Below are 22,119 nucleotides of genomic sequence, written 5' to 3'. Positions count from 1 at the left end.
GTAAAGCGTCTTAGAGTACCATATTAAGCGCTATATAAATTGTATTTATTATTATTATTATTATTATTATTATAGATATAGACTGATTGTCTTGGCTTGCATCCATGAAATATTGTAATATTATGGCCTAGGCTACTGCATATTGAGAACATTTAGATATTAATTTGCGCAAATATCTGGGGATGAGGACATCCCCGAATATTGACGGGAATTTCGTATGCCATCTCAATATATAGCCTAACATATACAAAGATAACACTGTACTATAGACACAAATGTATTTTCCACTAGCTAGTGGTGGTCAATACATTGTACTGTATTATACAGTAGAGAAACTAGTAAAGTCTACACAGCCTTATTTTACTGCGTAACATGGCAGGCACTGCAGCTCTCGGCAATAAATTACTTTAGTCTGGCATTTCTCTTCACTGATTGGTTAGAAAGCTTTCAAAATTAGTGGTCAAGCACGGGGCTGGAAGACAGGTCAGCCGTGGGTCGCCCTTTTGCTTCATAGTTACCATACCGAAATACTTTAACAAACAAAGTGAGTTAAAAGCGATCCGGTTTAGACTACTTTCTTCAAGAACACGACAGCCTGCCCGGATGTTTATTTGCGATTGCCTCTTTCCTTTTCTCCTCCTTTCTGAAGGGGTCTATGAGTCTGGAATCAGAAAAGGGACCATGGAGGTGGGATGCTTATTCAAACCAATGCTCCTTACTAGGCCTTTATGGAAGGTTGATACTTTTCTGCAAGTGTATGCAGCACCATGCCCTGCTGCATATTGTTAAAATGTTTAATTATTTCACATTGTATTGTTTAATGAATGCTATATTATTATAATTCTATGGGCTTAGGCAATACAAGTTCTGTCCTGATTTTAGCCTAATGATTATTTTGTTGGGGTATCTATGCATTGTTTAGAGTTAATTATTACCACAATTACGCAGGTGTTTGAGGCAGTATCTATCTCAATAATTTATTTATCCAACAGGGTATACCAGCATTATAGACAGAACCCTATTGAGGACCCTCCAAAGATCTAGTGTTCCTGTCCCACTTCACCCTCTTGTTGACCAAATGAAGTGAAGAGAAAATAAAGAGGTTCTTATTGGAAGAATGAGGTCATTGTAATGCTAGGTGACAACACATTGGTTATCAGCCTGACGGGGGTGTCACAGTGTCCAGTATTGTCAGGGATCATAGGCCACCAGGTTGATGAAGGCGCGGGGGGGACCTGACCGCCCTGGGGGACAGGATCAGGTCGTTAGAGCTCTATTACCCCTTGGCGCCACAACAAGGAACTGCTTTTCTCCACTCATTCATAATGAGACAAATTGTGCTCTGATGTATTGATGGATCCACGCCCAGGAAAACTTCATCATTGTTACTTCACATGTTTATTGGAATTTGATCGATCAACATTCAATCAGTCCTGGGGAGAAAAGCACCATGTTTATTCAAATGAGCAAGAACGTTTGATGTTTATCAAAGTGTTAAAGGAATGTGAGAGTCATTGTGTTATTTGTGTCTTCCAGCTCTCCTTGTGTTTGTACATCTTGTAAGAGTTCCTCTATCTTTAAATCAACAGAAAACACAAAAAATCACCCCAACTCATGTGGAAAAAATGGAGATGTATTATCCATGGCTTTGTGATGCCATGCAGACTCTCGTGCTAACACCTACATGGTCATTATGTGAAAGGTTCTGTCAGGGCCATGGCGGGCACAGGCCGATGCTCGGGTGGCCTAAACGTTACCCACTTCTTCCCGTACGTATTATTATTATGCATGCTGTCCTAGTGCAGTCTGCAGCACACACACACACACACACACACACACACACACACACACACACACACACACACACACACACACACACACACACACACACACACACACACACACACACACACACACACACAGGGTTTTGATCAGTTTCAAATAAACATGTGCAAAGTGTTCCTTATATGCAAACACTAGTATATTCTGATGCAAATAACTCAGAAACGTGCTAGCAACAAACACCGACACCCAACTTTAGAATGTTTTATGTAGTTTACCTGCATAAATGTTTCAGAATAAAAAATGTATGGCTGAATACATATAAAATATAACAACAACAGCCCTTCTTCCATGTCATGGTTGAAACACTAAGACAAATGTTGTGACTGCATACAGGTTTTAGACATTTTAAGTTAATTTTTTGACTGAAGCCAAACCAAACTATAAACGTTAACCAAATGCGCTGTATATGAGAGCTGTAAAGAGAGAGTGGTAAGACACGAGATTGAAGACATGCCCTGATTCGTCATTGATTAGCTGAGCAGACTCATCTTGTCTTACAAAAAAGGCATACTGAACCAGGATATAATCAGAGCATTTGAACAGCTGATGGATATGTTACTCTAACAGATTACGCTCAAATTATAGCAAATCTTACAACACATTTAACTGATTCCCTGAAAAGAGAAGCAAGAGGTTAGTTGTGCAGGCTGAGAATTGTATTATTGTTTGTTATAATTATAAAAAATGTGATATATAAAGTTAAATTATATTTTCCTGTAAGAAAGTATACGTTAAAATTAGTATCTGTTTTTTTTTTGTGTATTTTATTACAATCAATTGTAAAGATATTTTTGTTTTGCTGAAATGTGACCTATACCTTTGGTCAAGGGACAGTATTGTATTGTAATGTTTGATATTGACTTGTTAACTTTGTAATTCAGGGTTTATTGTGATCAGCAAAGTCATAAAATGTTGTTTTTTCTCTACAATCTTCCATTACATAATTTAGATTGTTTTCATAATTTAGTTGAATAGGCAAAATAATGTATGCACACTATGTGGATACTTCACAGCATACATTTACAATACTAAAATAAATCTAGTTTTTCAACTCAGTCAGAGCATATATAATTATGCTGATTATCAAAATCTGTGTTGTTGTCAGAAAGGGTTAGGATTAGATAAAGGTTTAAATAAATACCTGAAATAAAGAGGAACATACCGCATATAATATCAGGATAATAACAATAAAAAAAAAAAATATTTATTATAACAACAATAATGTTGATAACAATATTCATAGCATTACAGTTTTTCTCAGTCGCTTTGGTTCATTTCTCAGATCAGAATTGAAATACTCAAAACTACCTGTTCAATCTTCACATCAGTGTGAACATCAGAACATCCCTCCAGAGCACACTGTTATATTGACAACATGACTAAGCAATTTGACTGTCTTATCCGTAGACAATGACACAAGGACTTGTCATTCTGATGGCACTGACATGTTCATTGAAACAGATATTTACTTTTGAGAGATGAACTAAGGATTTTGAGCAAGAGACTGGCTTTTGCAGGTAATCCATGGTGTTTTGCTATTTGAACACATTGTTTTGAGAAATGCACTTACTGCTTTGAAAATTTCAATTCTGATCTGAGAAATGTACCAAAGCGACTGAGAAAAACTGTAATAACAATAATAATAACAGTAATAATAAGTATTAATAAATGAATACGGGCTATATATACTGTATTTCATATTTGTATTTTTTCTTTTAGAAATGGGCCTGTGTTTTTTGGGGTGGGTGGGTAACATACTGTAGAATTACACACACACACACACACACACACACACACACACACACACACACACACACACACACACACACACACACACACACACACACACACACACACACACACACACACACACACACACACACACACACAACTCAGGAAGACTAACCAATCAAACTTTGCAAGCTTTCGCCAGGTGCAGGCGAAATTCGCCTGCACTCCCAGTCTACACGGCGCTTGACGATAGCCAACAGACACAACAGCGTTGAAGACACTCTAAAATATAGTAAACCCTCGAGGTTTGTTTTGTGTTTATTTGATTATATAAACGAAAGCCACAGCTCTCGTTCAATTTGACTCACTCACCCATTTATTCCAAATCACCAATGGGCCAAACTGCAAGTGGCGGCCCTCAAATCCATTTCTAGAGAGCCAATGGGCTTCCGAACTTTGCTGTTAGAGCAGAAGCATTGAGCAAGTCTGCAGGGTTGGTGTTCTGCAGAGTACAGAGCAGGCCTGAAGGGTCGGAGCTTTCTGCAGAGTATAGAGCAGGGCTGCGCTATAAGAACATCTGTTCAGCACGTGACTTTAAAACTAGAAACATCTGTTCTACGGTTTCTATACTGCATCATGTCCATTGCCAACCCATCTGAACAAATATTTGCAGCAATGGCGTGCACAGTGTTTAAAGAAAACACACAAAATGTTTTTTTCACAAAAAAATGGGCCTTTTCATTTAAAAAAACTAAGCTGAAATTATAACAATATATAAAAAGAATACGTATCATTTTTTTTATTTTTGAACTACTTTTATGGAATTATTTTTGATCATCAGCTAAAGTTAGGGCTGGCTCGTTAGGCATTAACTCGTCTAAACCTCATTTAACGGACAAATCTCCTACAAGGACTTTAGGAGGAATGAAAGATTGGAAATGTTTTATAAATTTATTATAAAAATAATAAATGATAGGCGCCACAAACTGAGAACCGTAACGCATTAAAGAAATTAATTTGGTATAAATCGCTTAACTTAATTTGGTGTTTTACACCAAACAAGGAGCAATACATTATATTGGGATCAATGGCATTGTAAGGCATCTACAATGTCTTATTGGGATATTGAGATTTGTAAACATTAAAGTTAATTCAGGAAGTATTATTTATGTGAATAGGCCTAGTTCATAAACTATGAACGAAACTAAATAGGCTCAAATAAAAATATTTTGGTGACAATATGAACCGTCGTTTTTTGGACGTCCCATTAAAACAGGAGTTGACCGAGCCATTCAGGCCATTGGCTATATAGTGCCTAACATTAACACCAAATCAAAATCCTTGCATTTCAATTAAGCTTGTCTTATTAAATTACAAACCTTACCTTGAGGCACTATCCTGTTTCTACAAATATTGTTGAATTACATTTAATCGAATAGGCCTTCTCTTCAAAAACATTAAGATCAAGAGATAAAATAATCGAAATGGGATTAATAATATTGACATGAAACAATATAAAAGGGTAAAAATAACATTTTAATGTAAAATGCAAAACATATACAAAAATGTACATAGATAATAAACATAGGAATGTGTTAATTGCACTGCTTCTTTTCCTCCAATGTTTCACAAATAAATAAATAGATGTATTCTGGTTATCGTATGATAAGCAGTAGCTTATTCTCTCACAAACACTGAGACAACTCGATTGCTCTTTGACTTCCAGAGAATCGAGTCCAAAGCATAACCAAAAAGGTACATTCGTCGTCAACAATAGTAAAAGGTATCAGAAGGTATTGAGCTCACAATACAAATGCATGAGACTTTCAGGGTTCAGAGTGGACCCAGACCCTGCAACTCTTGGTCTAAGTGGGTCCTCCTGATTCCAGCATCGGACCCCAGATCGTCCCGTCAAAGTGATATTCAGCAGTCATCTGGAAGTAAGAGGATCAATCAAAAGGTGTTTTTTATAGGCCTATATACGTCTTCCCCCGCCTAGCAAAATTCTAACTGAACACATTGTATGTAGGCCTATTTGGAGTTTCCTTACAGCATACAGTTTTCAAAGGGTTTTTCCTAGTGCGATGTTGACCATCTCCATCCTCCACACAGAGAACGCAGATCTCAACCTCTCAGGAGACTCACAATCACAACTTGCCATTTTGGAATCCAACTCCTCGCTTTGCAGGACTTGGAAGAGAAAATCGATGTATCTGGCAGCAAGCTTCAGTGTTTGTATCTTGCTTAATTTGTCTGAGGGCAAAGTAGGAATGATTTTCTGCAGTGATTCAAACGCTTGGTTCAGAGACTGCGTCCTCTGCCTCTCCCGCCCGTTGGCCATGACCCTCTCCGTGTGGAGCTCTTCAGGGGACTGGGAGCTGGGGCTGGACCTTTTCCCTCCCTTCCCGGGGGTTGGACTATCTGAATCCTCCCTGTCTGTCCGACTCGATCTCCTTATTTTCCTCCCACCTCTCCTGGTTTGACTGTCCACTTCTCCCACGCTGTTACCGAGACTGTCCACAGGAGAGCCAGGAGAGCTGCAGCTCGACTCTCGGGTCTCCTCAGACATCCCCTCGGATGACGAGCAACCAATGACCTGACATTAAATCAACGGGTAATCCAGTCCTGGTTCCTTCTCTCTTTGCCCCACAGAATCCATACAAATGACCAGCGATGAACGCAAGAAATTTCTGATCATTGACAACTTTAGGGAGTTCTTATAGCGTACATTTAAAGAGCTTTAGGAAGCGATGGCCCACACATGATAGCTACAAGGGGTGGGGACCACCAGAACCATCACAAGGGGTGGGGGCCCCAAGAACCATCAATGGGTGGGGGCTACTTCGCAAGGTAACAAATTAGCCCACACGTTTTGTGCTCATGGAGTAGATAAAAATCAATATGAATATAATTTATTAGCCATTTTTCGGTGTAGTTATAGTTCACCAACATTTTCCTTCGTGAGCAGAATTAAACATATTGAAGGGTGTCTGATTATATTTATTTATTATTACATTATTTTTGACGAAAATAAAGCCTTGATGTGGCTTTTATGTTTCATAAATTATTTACTAATATCAGTCAATATTACAATCTTCCTTTTTAACAAACACGCTGCAGCTTTACACTCGACCACAGGATAGCATTGTTTTTCTCACAGGGGTATATTTACTGGTATAATAGATATGTTGATATATGCATCTGTTCATTTGTTTGCAAATTCCTTAGTTCCAGTATGGTGAAAACCTGCAAGATCCCACCTGATGCTATCCAATGGATTTTAATAATATATTTACATTCAAACATTATGTTTATATATAATTTGTCATATCCTTGTGGGGCTAGCAAATGGTGTGATTCTGATGAAGCTCAACATAAAGAAGGTTTTGAAAAGCCCTAGCCAAGTCGTAGGTTTCCTTTGACACAGCTTTGGCGCACAACTCTAAGCATTTTTTCAAACTGGCCAACTGAAGAAGGCATACTAAGTAGACTATAACAGTTACATCTATGAAGAAACATGCAGCTAAATTGTAAACTGAACATGTTTGAAAAACGTATTTTGTCCTTTAATTATATAGGAAACATTTTGACACAGCCAAACCGAGGCAATACACAGAGGAGCTTCCATCTCTCTCTGTGATATTTACCAGGATGTGTGATACAATATCTGTCTTGTTTATGAGGATGTTTATTTTGATTAGGTTGATGAAGCCTGCAGTCCAGGGGAGCGGTTAGGATCAGAGGTCAACACCACAGAACATCCACTTACAGCGGAGGCCTAGCAATAAAGCCTTGTTCTCAACCCGCCAGCCAACCACAGCGAACCAGGATGTTCTAAATGGGACCTATGTGTTACTCCTATCTTCATTTGTTTAACATTTAAGGGTCAAATCGAAGGTATTTATTCATTTATGAATTGTTGAATTGGGAATGCCCATCATTTAGCTGCATATGATTTATAAAACAATGCCATATGTGTATTGTGGTAACTCGGTACGGCAGAGGGGACTCACAGAAAGGACCAGGCAGGAAATTAGGGTCCAAAGCCTCAAACGGCGGTTTATTTCGCTCGGTAGCAAACAATCCAACAGGTTACACAAGCGCACGAGGTACATCAGAACAGGGGGTCGCTCAAGACGTGGTCTACGTGTCCGCCGTGCGGCTCACTCCACGGAGTCTGGTTCTTCGGTGTCGTCCTTTCTTCCACCCGACTGGCCCCCTTCTGTCTGTCGGTGGCCTCCTTTTAACAGCTGGGTGCCTCCTGCCCAGGTGTTCCTCGTTCTCCCGATTGCGGCTCTCGGGAGGTCGGGATTTGTCGCCGGCTGTTGGCCACCGGCGGTATATCCCGGCCTCGACTCTCCCGGCTAGGGGGCGTGGCAACGGGGGAATGCCACAGTATAGTAATATGAATAGGCCTACAACCTTTAAGCGTGCATAATGTCTTCTTCCTCATAAGCTTTCCAACCTTTTTCCAAGGTAAGGTTAGACCACTGTCCATGATGTTGATTTGATTGTGCATTATTATTAGATTTATGTTTTACCTTACCTTACAGGTTTTGCAAGAAATCTGTCTTACTTTGCAGCTATAGCAAAAAAAAAAATAGATGAACAAAATGTTGTTAAACTAAAGCCCTACCCTTTCATATAGAGAAGATGTTTTAATTATTGGAGAGCATGAAAAGACTAGCAAGAAGAGAATTTGATGTGCTTTTATTTGCTTTTACTTGGCATTCTCATACTGTAGCAGTCCCCCCTTGCTGTTGTTACTTTGAGGAAACATAGCTGCTTCTTAAGAATATGATGTCATCAGAGGATGCAGACTGGCGTTGACGTTTAATAAAGACAAGCCTGCCTTCATCAGTTTGCAGCATTCAGCTGAAATGGCTGGATAATATTAATCTTCTTCAATAAACACAAGAACAAACATTAGAAGCATAAGAAACAACATTTCCCCTGAATGCTGGACAATATTGCAAAACAATTGGAAAAAACATTGATAAATCTGTCAAAGCTAGTGTGTAGGAGTTTTGATAAATGTGTGTTTGTAATAAATGTATGTGTGTAATAAATGCTTGTGTATGTGGGTGTGTGTGTGTGTATAAGTAAGGAGAGAGCTCAAGGGGTTAGCTGATTGCAGAGGTGTGGATGAAAACATTTTTGTGGATATGTTCAGATGCAAAAGGAGAACTTTAAAAACAAAAGGCTTTGATGCCATGGCTTCTCAATATTCAATTAAGTACATTTAATTTGAAAAAGGCTTTGTAAACAAACATACACACACACACACACACACACACACTCAAGATAATACAATCGATCACACATATACACATCCCACAAAAACCCACATTCTGACCGACTGCCAGACCATCCAGACAAACAAACAAAACGAAAAGTACGAAAAAAAAACGAATGGTATAGAGAGCCTGACAGACAGACAAACAGACAGATAAACAACCAAACAGACAGACAGACATACAGTTAGATAACCAATAGACAGACATACAGATAGATGGCCAACCTGACTGACAGACAGACAGACAGACAGACAGACAGACAGACAGATAGATAACAACAGACTGACAGTCAGACAGACATACGGATAGATAACCAACCCGACAGACAGACAGACATACAGATAGATAATAACAGACAGATAGACAGATAGAATAATATATTTTAATAGTCATTATGCAGTAGAACCAATCAATGAAAATTGCTTATGCAGCCTCTAAAACAATGCTCGAACAAACAATCGCACAAAAATAGAATAAGAAACATAATAAAATACAGTATAAAAGACACAATTTAATAGTCAGAATAAGAAGACATTGTCTGGAGTTGCAGGCTTTGAAGGCCCTGTAATGCCTACCAGGCAACAGTTTGAACGTGAGGGGTGTGTTTCATCCTTCAAAATGTTGTTCATCCAGCGGAGGCAGCGGGTCTTAAAGATCCCATGGTATGAACATTTCACTCAATGAGGTTTTCTGACCTTAATATGAATTCCCCTAGTCTGCCTATGGTTCCCCAGTAGCTAAAAATGGTGTTAGGTGTAGAACGAGAATTTGCTATCCTGCTCTGCCTTTGAAAAAACAAAGCTCAGACGCGCCGATTTGGAATATTTCCCTGTATGTCGTCATACAGGGGAATGTTACCTCCACTTTCTCTGCTTTGTCCAATGAGCTACGACCTTGCGAGCGCCACATGTGTGTGTGAATACACACACTGTAACGCAAGTGCTGTACACTTCTTTGTTATTTGGATAAACGTTCTGCTGTTGGTGTTATGGCGCATACCACGTCGGGTTCTCTGACGTCTCTGGTATTTCCACAACGAGACTGTAGTGGGGGTTATCTCAGCCATGGTTGAGAAGGAATTGGGGGAAAGGAACTTTGGCTTTGTCTCCCTGAAGAACATGAACCGCGACATGGAAGAGAAAGGGAATGTTCCCCCCGATTGTTGCCGCGCTGCCCCGTTGCCTGCTGCAAGCTGCCGAGGCACCACGGCCGCGGGGCACCACGGCCGCTTTTCGCTGCCGATGCGGTGGTGCCTCGGCGCTGCCCGCTGCCCTCTGCCTGCTTCCCGCTGGAGGTGAGGCTCCGGCGGGAGACAATCGCAGTCAACAATCACAGGCAACAATCCTTTCCTCCTCCATGTCAAGGTTCAATCTACTTCAGATTGATGTGGAAGTGGAAGAACCAGAGACGTCGGAGAATCCGACGCAGTGTCGTTTGAGATTCATAACATCGTCTGGAGGCGCACACAGCTTTTGGCCTTGATAATATATATTATATGTAGGGCTGTCAAGCGATTAGAAAAAAGTATCTATCAATTAATTAAAGGCTCTGTGAGTAATTAATCTAAATTAATCACATACTTACATTTTTCCGGGAAAGTATTTCAAAATTATTTATTTCAAGTAAATTATGCCATCACTCTTTGAGTGATTCAATGAATAATATACATAATAGACTTTAAAGTTCAATGTCTCTTTTATTTAAAACATGTCTTTCATTAACATACGGTGCATTTTAAGATCAAATTAATTTCCATTTCCATCTCACTCAAGATTCAATGCATCTTAGTCGAGTATGGCTCGACGAGGCTGGCTGCTAGCGCCAGCTTCAGGGGCTGTGGCAGATCGTACCTGCGAGCTTGCCACCAAATGTTTTGCGTTGAGGTGATATTTAAGGGTTGATGAACTCCTGTGATAGGAGAATTCCTTACTACAGAGATTGCAGATAAAGGTGTTCCAATCTACAGCTCCGTCTGGGAGTTGTTTAAACTTGAATTTTCCATTCACGGGGCCGACCAGCGTCTTCTCGTCTGCCTCCAGTTTGTTCCAACGCAAATGACGCACCGGGTCAAAGGGCGCTATAGAAGCACGATTAATCAGCGTTCATTTCTTTAATGCGTTATTGTTTCTGTGAGAAATTAGCGCGTTCATTTGACAGCCCTAATTATATGATATAGGTATCTATGTATAATATCATATTATTTAGATATAGAGCTCCAGGACTACCGCCGGAGCACCCGGAGTGTTCTAGACGTATTTACAGATGACGGCCAAAGGCTGTGTGCGCCTCGCCATTGCGATACATCCACTGTAAAAAGAGCGCATGGTACCGTGGCTGTAAGCTGCTCAGGGCAACACCCCCACCCTCCTCTTTGACCCGCCTCTCTCCTCCTCATTTGCATTAAAGCTACAGACACCGAAACAGCGCGTTTGGGGAAAGCTTAATGTGCGACTCGCTCATAGTGGCTGTAATTCTGCACCATGGCTGAATTTCGGAAACGTCTTCAAATACTAGGGGCCCACTAATATCTATATTAAAGCATCCATAAAGTAGTATGCCATGGGACCATTAAAGATATCGTCCAGTGTGGGGGCATAGGGAGTCCGATGATTTGGGTGAGGGACTTGTCTTTTTCAGTAGAGTTGGCATACCATGCAGTGATACAGTATGTGATGACACTTTAAATTGAGCAGTGGTGAAAGTTTTTAGTTTTTTTAGGACAGCTTGCATTTTTTTAGTATCCTTAAAAAGTAGAGCCATCGGCCATCTTTTTACCATGGCCGTCGTGTTGGTCTACCATTTCAGGTCCTCTGTAATAAAGACCCCCAGGAACTTAAAGCAGGAGACCTTCTCCACTTAATGGCCCTCATTTATCAAACGAACGTAGAAATGAGCGCAAATCTGAACGCATGATTCATCTTACGATAGGACCCACGAGAGATTCACGAAACTTTCGTATCACACCAATCCCAGCGTACGAAGGATCTTGGTGTTGATAAATACGGGCGTGTTACGTAATTAACACGCCCATATAAAAGCACGTCTTCAGAAGTCTCGCCCCTAACTTTTACGACATGGAGAAACGTCCAACGGTAAAAAAAAGAGGAATTTTTCCGAGACCGAAATGGAGACACTCGTGTCTTTGGTGGATGCGAACCGTCTGGTATTGTTTGGTAGCCTAAAAGCTGGCATTAAAGGCAAGCAAAAGAATGCTATATGGAAGGAAATAACTGTTGCAGTGAATAGTGTTTCCAATGTTCATCGGGCTATGGAAGAGGTTTGTTAATTAAATTAATTAAATAATAAATTAAATGTAAAATTTCTGTTATCCAGCTTAAAACATTTCACATATATGCTATTGTTTGCATTGTGTGAGAGTGATTTTATTCCGAATAAAGTGAAGAAAAAATGGTCCGACATGAAGCTCAGCACCAAAAAACGTGTTGCGGCTGTGAAGCGGGCCAAGCAAGAAACGGGAGGAGGCCGGGTGGACCCTAGCCTTGAACTGACGGCATTTGAGGAGCGAGTGGCTGGTCTCATCGGGTCTCCCTCCATTTCGGGCAGAAGTGGCGGAGGAGACACCGATGCACTCCAGACCAGTCATGGAAGTGGTAAAAAGGCCTTTGCGATTATTTAAAAAATATATATCTACAGCTTCCGTTCTACAAAGTAATGGCACAAATAATCTCATGATTGCTTTTTATTTTTAAAGATGAAATGCAAGCAGGTTCATCCAAAATGGGAACAGAGCCAAGCCCAGTTGAAGAAACGGAAGGGCCGCCGCCGCCTAAGGAGCCGGAACGTGTGTCTGACCGAATTGCTGGTCTGCACTCATCGGTCTGCAGAGGTCCTGGACAAACAAACAGAGATATGCAGGTCAATGGTGGACATCAATTACTCTCTGTTAGCGATTCATGAAACATTGAAACTAATCAATGAGAACTTGAAGAATAAATAAATTTGTTTGCTGTACTTTGATCTCCGTCTTGTTTTTAACCAAAAGATAAACTTATTGCTTACCCTTTAAATATTAGAAGAGCCGAATTAAATCCTCCCTTCGTCTTAGAGCTCGAGCATGTGGCGCCTGTGGCCAGGGATCTCTGGGCATCGGGTCATCTGGCTGCAGGTCGGCAAATGGCACCCCATTTGCCAGCGCAATATTATGCAGAACCCCACATGCTAAAATAATATTGCAGGTCTTTTCTGGGCTGTAGAGCAATGTTCCCCCCGCTGACCCGATGGACATCCACCTGCCCTTGAGTAGGCCTATACATCGCTCCACTGTTGCCCTTGTGCGCGTGTGAGCGCTGTTGAAGTTGCGCTCCTGATCCGTGTTCGGATGAGCCAGAGGTGTTAGGTACTCGTTAGTTTCTAGTCCCCATTTTTTGTGGGATGGAGGTGTACATTTGTGGCTAAAGGTGTGTAGACACAGCTGGCCTGTGGCCACGTTTTTGAAGTCGGGGGTCAAAAGGTCAAAAGGAGCCGGCACCACGCCGCTTATGAGATAACAAAAAGTTAATGTGTGTTTCTCTCATAACTTTTTGTCATTATTAAAGAGAGGCCTGATTCTCAGATATGCATGTTGGATGGCTAAGGTGTAGGTCTGGGAAGAACTTCAGGCCAAAATCTTGCAAGCGAGCCGCTGGGTGAGTTGCAAAGAGATGGAGCACTTGCTGAGTCATTTCCTGTAGTGCTGGAGCCACAGGTTGAAGCGTATGCGTCCTTTGAGACCCCCTTTGATATATAAGAGACCCTATACAGCTTACTTAATTGTTGTCGACTCAGTCACCTATTGCATCACTTCCTTTAGGGCTTCGGCCTCCTAATTGATCATTGTAGTAGGCTATAATTGAATGCCCTCTTTCATGATATATATATGATACCTCCACCACTGGGACGTGGCAACAATTCTCCAAATCCATATGGGGAGGGGGGGGATGCTTGTGGACAGTAGGGGTTTACCCTAGACATAAATAGGAAGTAAAATCAGGAGAAGGAATGACCTCTCACAAATATTTATGGAATAAATTGTTTCAAATAACCCTCCCTCGTTAAATCAATGAGCTTGGTGTTTTGCTTTCAAAAATTAGTTATAGAAGAAGTCTAGACTGCAGAAAATAAACACATCCAAGCTGCCTTTTAAGGATACCTTGGAATATCTGTCTATTTTTCAACCATCGGACCCTAGTTTACGACAAAAACAACCCAATTGATGGCAGCTCCTTTGCCGCGTGGTTTTTAGAGCCACGAGTATTAGAGGGAGCGGTCGATAGCAACCACCATAGCAACCATGACGGTCAAGTGACTGGATTCAGCCCCGTTGAAATAAATAGAATACCTCCCTACACACTCAGTAGATTAATGATATTTAAATTATTATGACCATGAAGTCTTTATTTGCATGGGTTTACATTTCGTTGTGTGGCATGAAAAAATCGGAGAAACACTCCCATTCAGAATGCATTGGTATAGACTTCGTTCTTTGGAGCACGGTTATTTTTATTTATTTATTTGTTTTCCGTTTTTGAGGAGTTGAGGATTTTCTGCAATAATCCAAAATCCAATGGAAAACCCGTTGGCTTTTTGTCAAGGGAACCGAGGGCGACGCTCACTTCCGGGTTTGATGACATACGTCATCCCTCTCCACCACTCTATACTGTAAAACACATGTTCAAGTTGAATGATAATGCATGAATTTATTCTTTATTCTGCCATAGTAACACGGTAAATAAATGGCAAAAATAGGCTGAGAACGAATTCGTATTTACGATATTGTAGCGACCCTGGGACAGTTAAATAGTTTGTGTGTTATGTGTTGCATTGTATTTCGTTGTCCGTTATGCAAGTTGTTCTGTGTGCATGTATTGTAATGTTCTTCTTGTCAATCAGTTTTGGGGCGAATCATTAGGTCAGCTTTGGAGGGCCTTGGAAGAACACGAGGGTGGGGGCCTGCACGTGAGTGAGACCGTGTTGGGGGTTGCCGCGGTAACCGGGGTTTGTTTTGGGTGGGATTTCTGCCGTTGGTTACGGGTTTCAGTGACCTGGTTTTGGTTCATTAAAAGTTCCTTCAATTACTAATGACTCGACATCGTTATGTCACCGCCGAGGTCATTACAATATGTTCAATAAAACGTAATCACGGACAAAATACGTTTCTTAGGGGATTATCACGCTTCCGGGTTCCGGTGGCGGGATTTGTCTTCGTTGTGCATGAACACTTCCGGCGCACTTCAACAATGGCTGAAACAAAGGCTAGATGTCACTGCTCTGTTCCACTTTGTACATCTAACAAACAACACCAACCCTACTTAAAGGTACGAACACACCAAACGCGTATCCTGCGTATGACGCGTATAAAATCGGCAATTTTTCCATAGGGAACCATTGGTTTACCCGCGTATGAGCTGCGTACACGCGTTACATGCGCTAAAGCAACATTTTACCCGCGTTATCCGCGTATGAGCCGCGTATATTTACGCGCGTATATAAACGCGCGTATATAAACGCGCGTATATAAACGCGCGTACATAAACGCGCGTACATATACGCGCGTACATATACGCGCGTACATATACGCGCGTACATATACGCGCGTACATATACGCGCGTACGCGAGGAGTTCAAAAAATTTAACTTTTTACGCTCATACGCATGACGATTAGCCGCGTTGCCCAATCAGTGTTGAGCTTGACCCGACGTCACTGGCAGAGAGTAGTGAGCTTGGACAGAAGCATACGGCCCACATCTTTCTTTATTCTGTGTGGAAATAGTAACATAGTTACGGCATTAAATGCTTTTATGGAAACATTTTTAGCGAGAAATGTGCATTTTACTTTCATAATGTTCGCTCGGTGAATGTGAAGGATGTTTGGTTTGATAGTTATGACGAAGAGGGAACGCTCCGTTCACTTGCATGGACAGAGTCTCTGGTTACTAAGCAACCTCAATGTCTTGGCGAACTATATATCTGCTGATCAACACTACGAATGCTGGAAACACACCAGACACACCATGTGAAGTTATTGAACCCGATTATTGTTATTTATATCCGAGATTATTTAATCTAACCCGATCTACACTCTATCACCCAAACACGGCGGCGTTTGGGTTTCCTACCTCGGACTCCAGCGCAGCCACGGCCGACAACTTTCTTTATTCTGTGTGGAAATAGTAACATAGTTACGCCATTAAATGCTTTTATGGAAACATTTTTAGCGAGAAATGTGCATTTTACTTTCATAATGTTCTCTCGGTGAATGTGAAAGATGTTTGGTTTGATAGTTATGACGAAGAGGGAACGCTCCGTTCACTTGCATGGACAGAGTCTCTGGTTACTTAGCAACCTCAACGTCTTGGCGGACTATATATCTGCTGATCAACACTACGAATGCTTGAAACACACCAGATACACCATGTGAAGTTATTTAACCCGATTATTGTTAATTATATCCGAGATTATTTAATCTAACCCGATCTAAACTCTATCACCCAAACACGGCGGTGTTTGGGTTTCCTACCTCGGACTCCAGCGCAGCCACGGCCGACAACTTTCTTTATTCTGTGTGGAAATAGTAATATAGTTACGCCATTAAATGCTTTTATGGAAACATTTTTAGCGAGAAATGTGCATTTTACTTTCATAATGTTCGCTCGGTAAATGTGAAGGATGTTTGGTTTGATAGTTATGACGAAGAGGGAACGCTCCGTTCACTTGCATGGACAGAGTCTCTGGTTACTAAGCAACCTCAACGTCTTGTTGGACTATATATCTGCTGATCAACACTACGAATGCTGGAAACACACCAGACACAATGTGTGAAGTTATTTAACCCGATTATTGTTATTTATATCCGAGATTATTTAATTTAACCCGATCTAAACTCTATCACCCAAACACGGCGGCGTTTGGGTTTCCTACCTCGGACTCCAGCGCAGCCACGGCCGACAACTTTCTTTATTCTGGGTGGAAATAGTAACATAGTTACGCCATTAAATGCGTCTATGGAAACATTTTTAGCGAGAAATGTGCATTTTACTTTCGTAATGTTCGCTCGGTGAATGTGAAGGATGTTTGGTTTGATAGTTATGACGAAGAGGGAACGCTCCGTTCACTTGCATGTGTAACCGGTCTGGCTCTGCGTTCTGTGTTGTGAAATGGAGTAGGACACAGGTACTTGGTGTGTCACTTTGGCCGAACTGTAGCGACAGTGGCGTATTTATTTCTGCATGAAATAAATGCACAAATAATGCAGCAGCATTAGTACACAGGACACTGCAGCACGTCAGTCTCCTCACAGCATTAAAACAACAAGTGAGCCTGGCCAGAAGTGCCTTACAATACATATATTCAAATATATGAAGTCACAAAAGTTCACAATACAGACACACAAATTCAAATCCACCTGAAAACTATACACCACCGGCTAATTAATATTTTATATTAAAATAAAGTACAACATGGGAGCAACATCAACATACCTGCATGAAATAAATGCACAAATAATGCAGCAGCATTAGTACACAGGACACTGCAGCACGTCAGTCTGAAATGGCGGGAAACGAACAATGAACAGGCTGCCGTCACTGTGTGTGTATCCTCAAGTGCTGCTATACAGTGCGCTAGCTAAATAGTTCGCTAAAACACTCAAAACTCTTGCAAAACAAATACACAGGAACACATGAACAACACCAACAAGCACAGAATCACACCATAACTCTATCTCACCGTTTACACTGGTTATTTTCTCATTAACAATTTTAGAACAGAAAGCTGCACAGAGCAGAGGAAAAACACTCACCTCCTCACAGCATTAAAACAACAAGTGAGGAATGGCGAGCGCAACGGAAGAAAATGACGTCACGATCGAAACTTCAAAATAAAATAACAAAAGCTCCCAAACGATCTATTTACAGAAAATATCACGCAATAAAAGTAATAAATAAAACATGAGGGAATTTTGGTGGAATGCATACATACATCTTATGTACCTGCTACATTCACCCCTCCTGAATTACACCAAAATCCTGAGCAGCTGCCAGGACATAACACTTACAGGGACAACCAATACTGGCTTACTGGCACGGGTTCACATAAAGATCTAATCTTCACATCCAGCTCAAAAGCTACCTGGGAAACAGGTTCAGAGAAATCAAAGGGCGTACAGGCCTTAGTCCCTCCTAGAATTGTCTGGTGCCGTGTACACCAAACCACCCGGCCTACCCAAGTCCCAAACCATAGTCGTAAGCATACATAAGCACACCGTCTTAGTGAGACACAGTGTAAAGCAAATACTCAAAACAACAGTGGAAAAGACACAAATCAACCCCTTTTGAACAGAACAGGGCAAAAAGAGTCCTCGATCTCTAACCAAATGAGGTAGTCATGTCACACGGCTTTTGAGCCATCGTTTCGATCAGACGGTTGACTTTCCCAACAACCCTGCCAACATGTGTCCTGACCACACCGTCTTCCTGCATAGGTGGTGCCTGGCCTACTCTGCCCCATACCCCAACCGGTGACATTGAGTCAGGGATAACTGCTGGGACATGGCCTGCGGCAACCATCGGCACTGTGTCTGATGTGTCAACTGCTGGCACTGTGACTGGGTGAAACGACTGGACACTACTCGCCTCAATCACTGACGCTGTATCTGGTGCAGCCGACTGTTCCGACCCCGCATCAGACGGATCATGCCCCGCATCAGACTGATCTTCATCCGCATCAGCTTCGCCACAGGACCGGAGGCTGGCAGCTTCCTCCGCCCCACTCAGAACCCATGCGCTTGCCCTATCCATCGAACCCTCCTCATTCAAAGAGTCGATGAGATCCTCCATGTGGGACTTGTCCTCAGAATCACCAAGACTGTCCAGCAGTCAGCAGATTCCACAGGTAGGAAGCTGATATCCATGATAAGGTTGCGATGTACCACCTTTGCGCTCCCCTTGTCATCTGCCAACTTGTAGATATGAGTCTGCGGTTTGCTGTCCATGACAGTATAAACAGTCGGTTCCCACTTATCTGCAAGTTTCTTCTTTCCCCTTTCGCCTTTATTGGCGAGCAGTACTCTATCTCCCACGTTCAGGTAAGTCCCCTTGACCCTTCGATTGTAACCTCTCGCTCGCTTGTCTTGCTCCTTGATGGCGTGCCTTTGAGCGATGCCTGCTGCCTCATGGAGGTGAGACATAAGCGATGTCCCATAGCTGCCGTAGTCAACAACCACTGGGTCGTGCAGGACCTGTTTGAACATCACATCAACAGGGAGTCTTGGGACCCGACCAAACATGAGGTAAAAAGGCGCGTACCCAGTTGTCTCATGCACCGTCGCATTGTATGCAAATGTCAGGGTCTGGATTTGCTGGGGCCACTTGGCCTTCTCTCTCAGCGGCAGCGAATGGAGCATATTCCCCAGAGTCCTGTTAAATCTCTCAGTTCCTCCGTTCCCCATGGGGTGATAAGCTGTAGTGTGCGACTTGGAGACTCCCGATAGCCGAAGCAACTCTGCAATGAGCTCACTCTCAAAGTTGGCTCCTTGATCTGTGTGGATGCGCTCTGGAAACCCATACACACAGAAAACATTGTCCCATAACTTCTTAGCAACCTGCTTCGCCTGTTGGTTTGTGCAGGGAAAGGCGTGGGCCAACTTTGTGAAATGATCTGTCAAGACAAGAACATCCACAGAGCGCTGCTTGCTATCTTCTGCACTCCAGAAATCCAAACACACCAGTTCCATAGGATTAGATGTCCTGATACTTTCAAGCGGAGCTCTGGCAGAAGGATCTGGTGTCTTGGCCAGGATGCACCTCTGACAGCACTTGACATAGCCTTTAATCTGACGCTCCATTCCAGGCCAAAAGAAGCGCTGTCTCGCGAGGTGAATTGTTCTCGCCTGCCCCTGATGACCGGCCAAGTCATGCACACCACGCAAGGCCTTCTCCACCAGGCTCCGGGGCAAGACAAACTGGTGTCTCTTCTGCTTGCTCATGGAATCCTTAGCGACTCTGTAGAGCACTCCGTCAACGACTTTAAGTCTCTCCCACTGTCTGATAAGGACCAAGGCACTTGAGTCCAAACCATCCCTCTCCCGCCTTGAGGGCCTCCTCCGCCGATTCAGAAATGGCATAACCGTAGAGATGCCAGGGTCAAGCTCTTGGTTTCGCTGGAGCTCTTCTACGGAGAAGGCAGGCAGCAGGTCTTGCCCTGGTGGAAGGAATTGCTGAACAGCCTGGATCAACCCTGTCGCCCTGGACTCTGCAGCCGCATCCCAGTTGTTGTGAGAATCAAGGACAGCTTCTACAATGCTGTCACAGAGAGTTGGGGGACAACAGGACTGAGTCGCAGTATCTTGTTCCGTCCCCATCGCCTGATACTGGACTTTTAAACGAAAGACATTCTGAACTCCATCTTCTCCAACCCCATCAGATTCGGCAAGCAGACGTTGTAGGACTCTGAGACAAGTCTACGCCCAGCAGTCTTCGCAAACGGGTCCCGGCTGAGAGCGTCAGCCACTATGTTCTTGGTTCCCGCAATGTGCTTTAGACTAAATGTGTAGGGAGCGAGCTTCGCAACCCATCGCTGTTCGCAGGCGTCGAGTTTTGGCTTAGTCATTATATATGTGAGTTGATTGTTGTCCGTCCATACTGTGAAGGAATTGCCCTTCAGCCAATGGCTGAATTTGTCACAGACACTCCACTTCAATGCCAGAAACTCGAGCCGATAAGCTGGGTAGTTCTTCTGAGAGCTGCTGAGGGTCTTACTCGCAAACGCTATGGGTCGTGCTTTACTTTCACCAGCAGGGACTTGTGACAACACTGCACCGAAGCCCATCCAAGGAGGCATCAGTCGACAGGATCAGAGGACGTGAAAAGTCAGGATGTGCAAAGACCGGCAAAGGCAATGTCACACTCTGGAATCCAGTCATCAGGCTTGAGTTTCCTGAATGTTCTTGCCTTCACATTCACTTTTTTCCTTCCTCTTCTCTTCTGCCCAGCAGTCAGAGCAAAGAGTGGCTTGGCAATGGAAGAGCAGTTGGGGATGAAGTGCTGGTAGAAGAAAACCATGCCCAAAAAGGATTTGATCCTCCGCACTGAAGGTGTACATCCGTCATCCTCCATAAGATCAGACCTCGACATACTGGATATGACATCCACCTTCGCAGGATCCACAGCCACCCCGTTTCCATCTATGATGTGACCCAGAAACTTGACAGACGATCGCATCAGATGACACTTCTTAGGACTCAACTTCAGGTTGTTCTCTCGCAGGCGCTGGAACACGCCCTCCAATCTCCGTAGAGCCTCCTCTTCAGTTGATGCGAAGACGAGCAAATCGTCTAAATAGCATAAAAGGCTGCTGAAGTTCAAATCCCCAAATATACTGAGCATCATGCGCATAAATGAGGCCGGACTATTGCACAGTCCCTGTGGCATCCTATTATACTCATGCAAGCCTAGCGGTGTGGTGAAGGCAGTGTATTTTTTGTCCTCTTCTGCCATGGGAATGTTGTAGAAACTGGACGTTAAATCCATTGTGCTGAAGTAGGTGTTCCCTCCCAAGGCAGCCAAGCAGTCCGACTGGTGTGGAAGGGGATGGGCGTCCTTGAGTGTTCTCGCATTCAACCACCGGAAATCGGTGCAGATCCTCAAGTTTCCATCCTTTTTCCATACCATCACTAGCGGTGATGCATAATCACTCACTGACTTCCGAATTATCCCTTGCTCCTCCATGTCTGTCAACACTTGACGTAGCTTCTGGTAGTGAGCAGGCGGTACTCTCCGGTAGGGGAGGCGGAATGGACGATCATCTGTTAGTCGAATGCGGTGGACAAAGCCCTTTGCCTCACCGCAATCCATTTCGTGCTTGGAAAAGACATCGTTGTAGCATTCGAGCAGCTGGACTAACTTCACAGCTCCTGCGGGGCTAGTCTGACAAGGCTGTATGTCAAGTTTGTCAAGGCCAACATCTCGCAATCTCTGTTCGAGACCTGAAGAACTGAGTGGTGTATGACGCTTGCCTGGAACAGCTGTGTCAATCTGGCTATAGCCTTGGAGGAGTTCAAAATCTTCCACAGCTATACAAGGGGACACATCTGCCAGCTTACAGTTCCTCTTCAGTGTGACTAGTCTATCAGACAGATTGGTGACCTTCATGGGGACCCACCTATCACCCCACAGAGGTGTCATGACACGGCCAACCATGATGTTACGTATCTTCACAATGTCCCTGGCTTTCCCCATTAATCTAGACAAC

General features: G+C 42.9%; 1 protein-coding gene across 1 annotated transcript; it reads right to left on the bottom strand.

Moving 5' to 3' along the window:
* Positions 1-5,638: 5,638 nt before the first annotated feature.
* LOC115557790 (twist-related protein 2-like) lies at positions 5,639-6,145 on the bottom strand. Its single transcript, XM_030375891.1, has one exon. It carries the CDS (start codon positions 6,143-6,145, stop codon positions 5,639-5,641), a length of 507 nt encoding a protein of 168 aa, XP_030231751.1.
* Between the last annotated feature and the right edge of the window lie 15,974 nt (positions 6,146-22,119).

This window comes from Gadus morhua, chromosome 13, assembly GCF_902167405.1.
Source record: "Gadus morhua chromosome 13, gadMor3.0, whole genome shotgun sequence".
Taxonomy (NCBI): domain Eukaryota; kingdom Metazoa; phylum Chordata; class Actinopteri; order Gadiformes; family Gadidae; genus Gadus; species Gadus morhua.
Note: the sequence above shows the minus strand (reverse complement) of the source record. Positions and strands in the feature narration are given on the sequence as shown.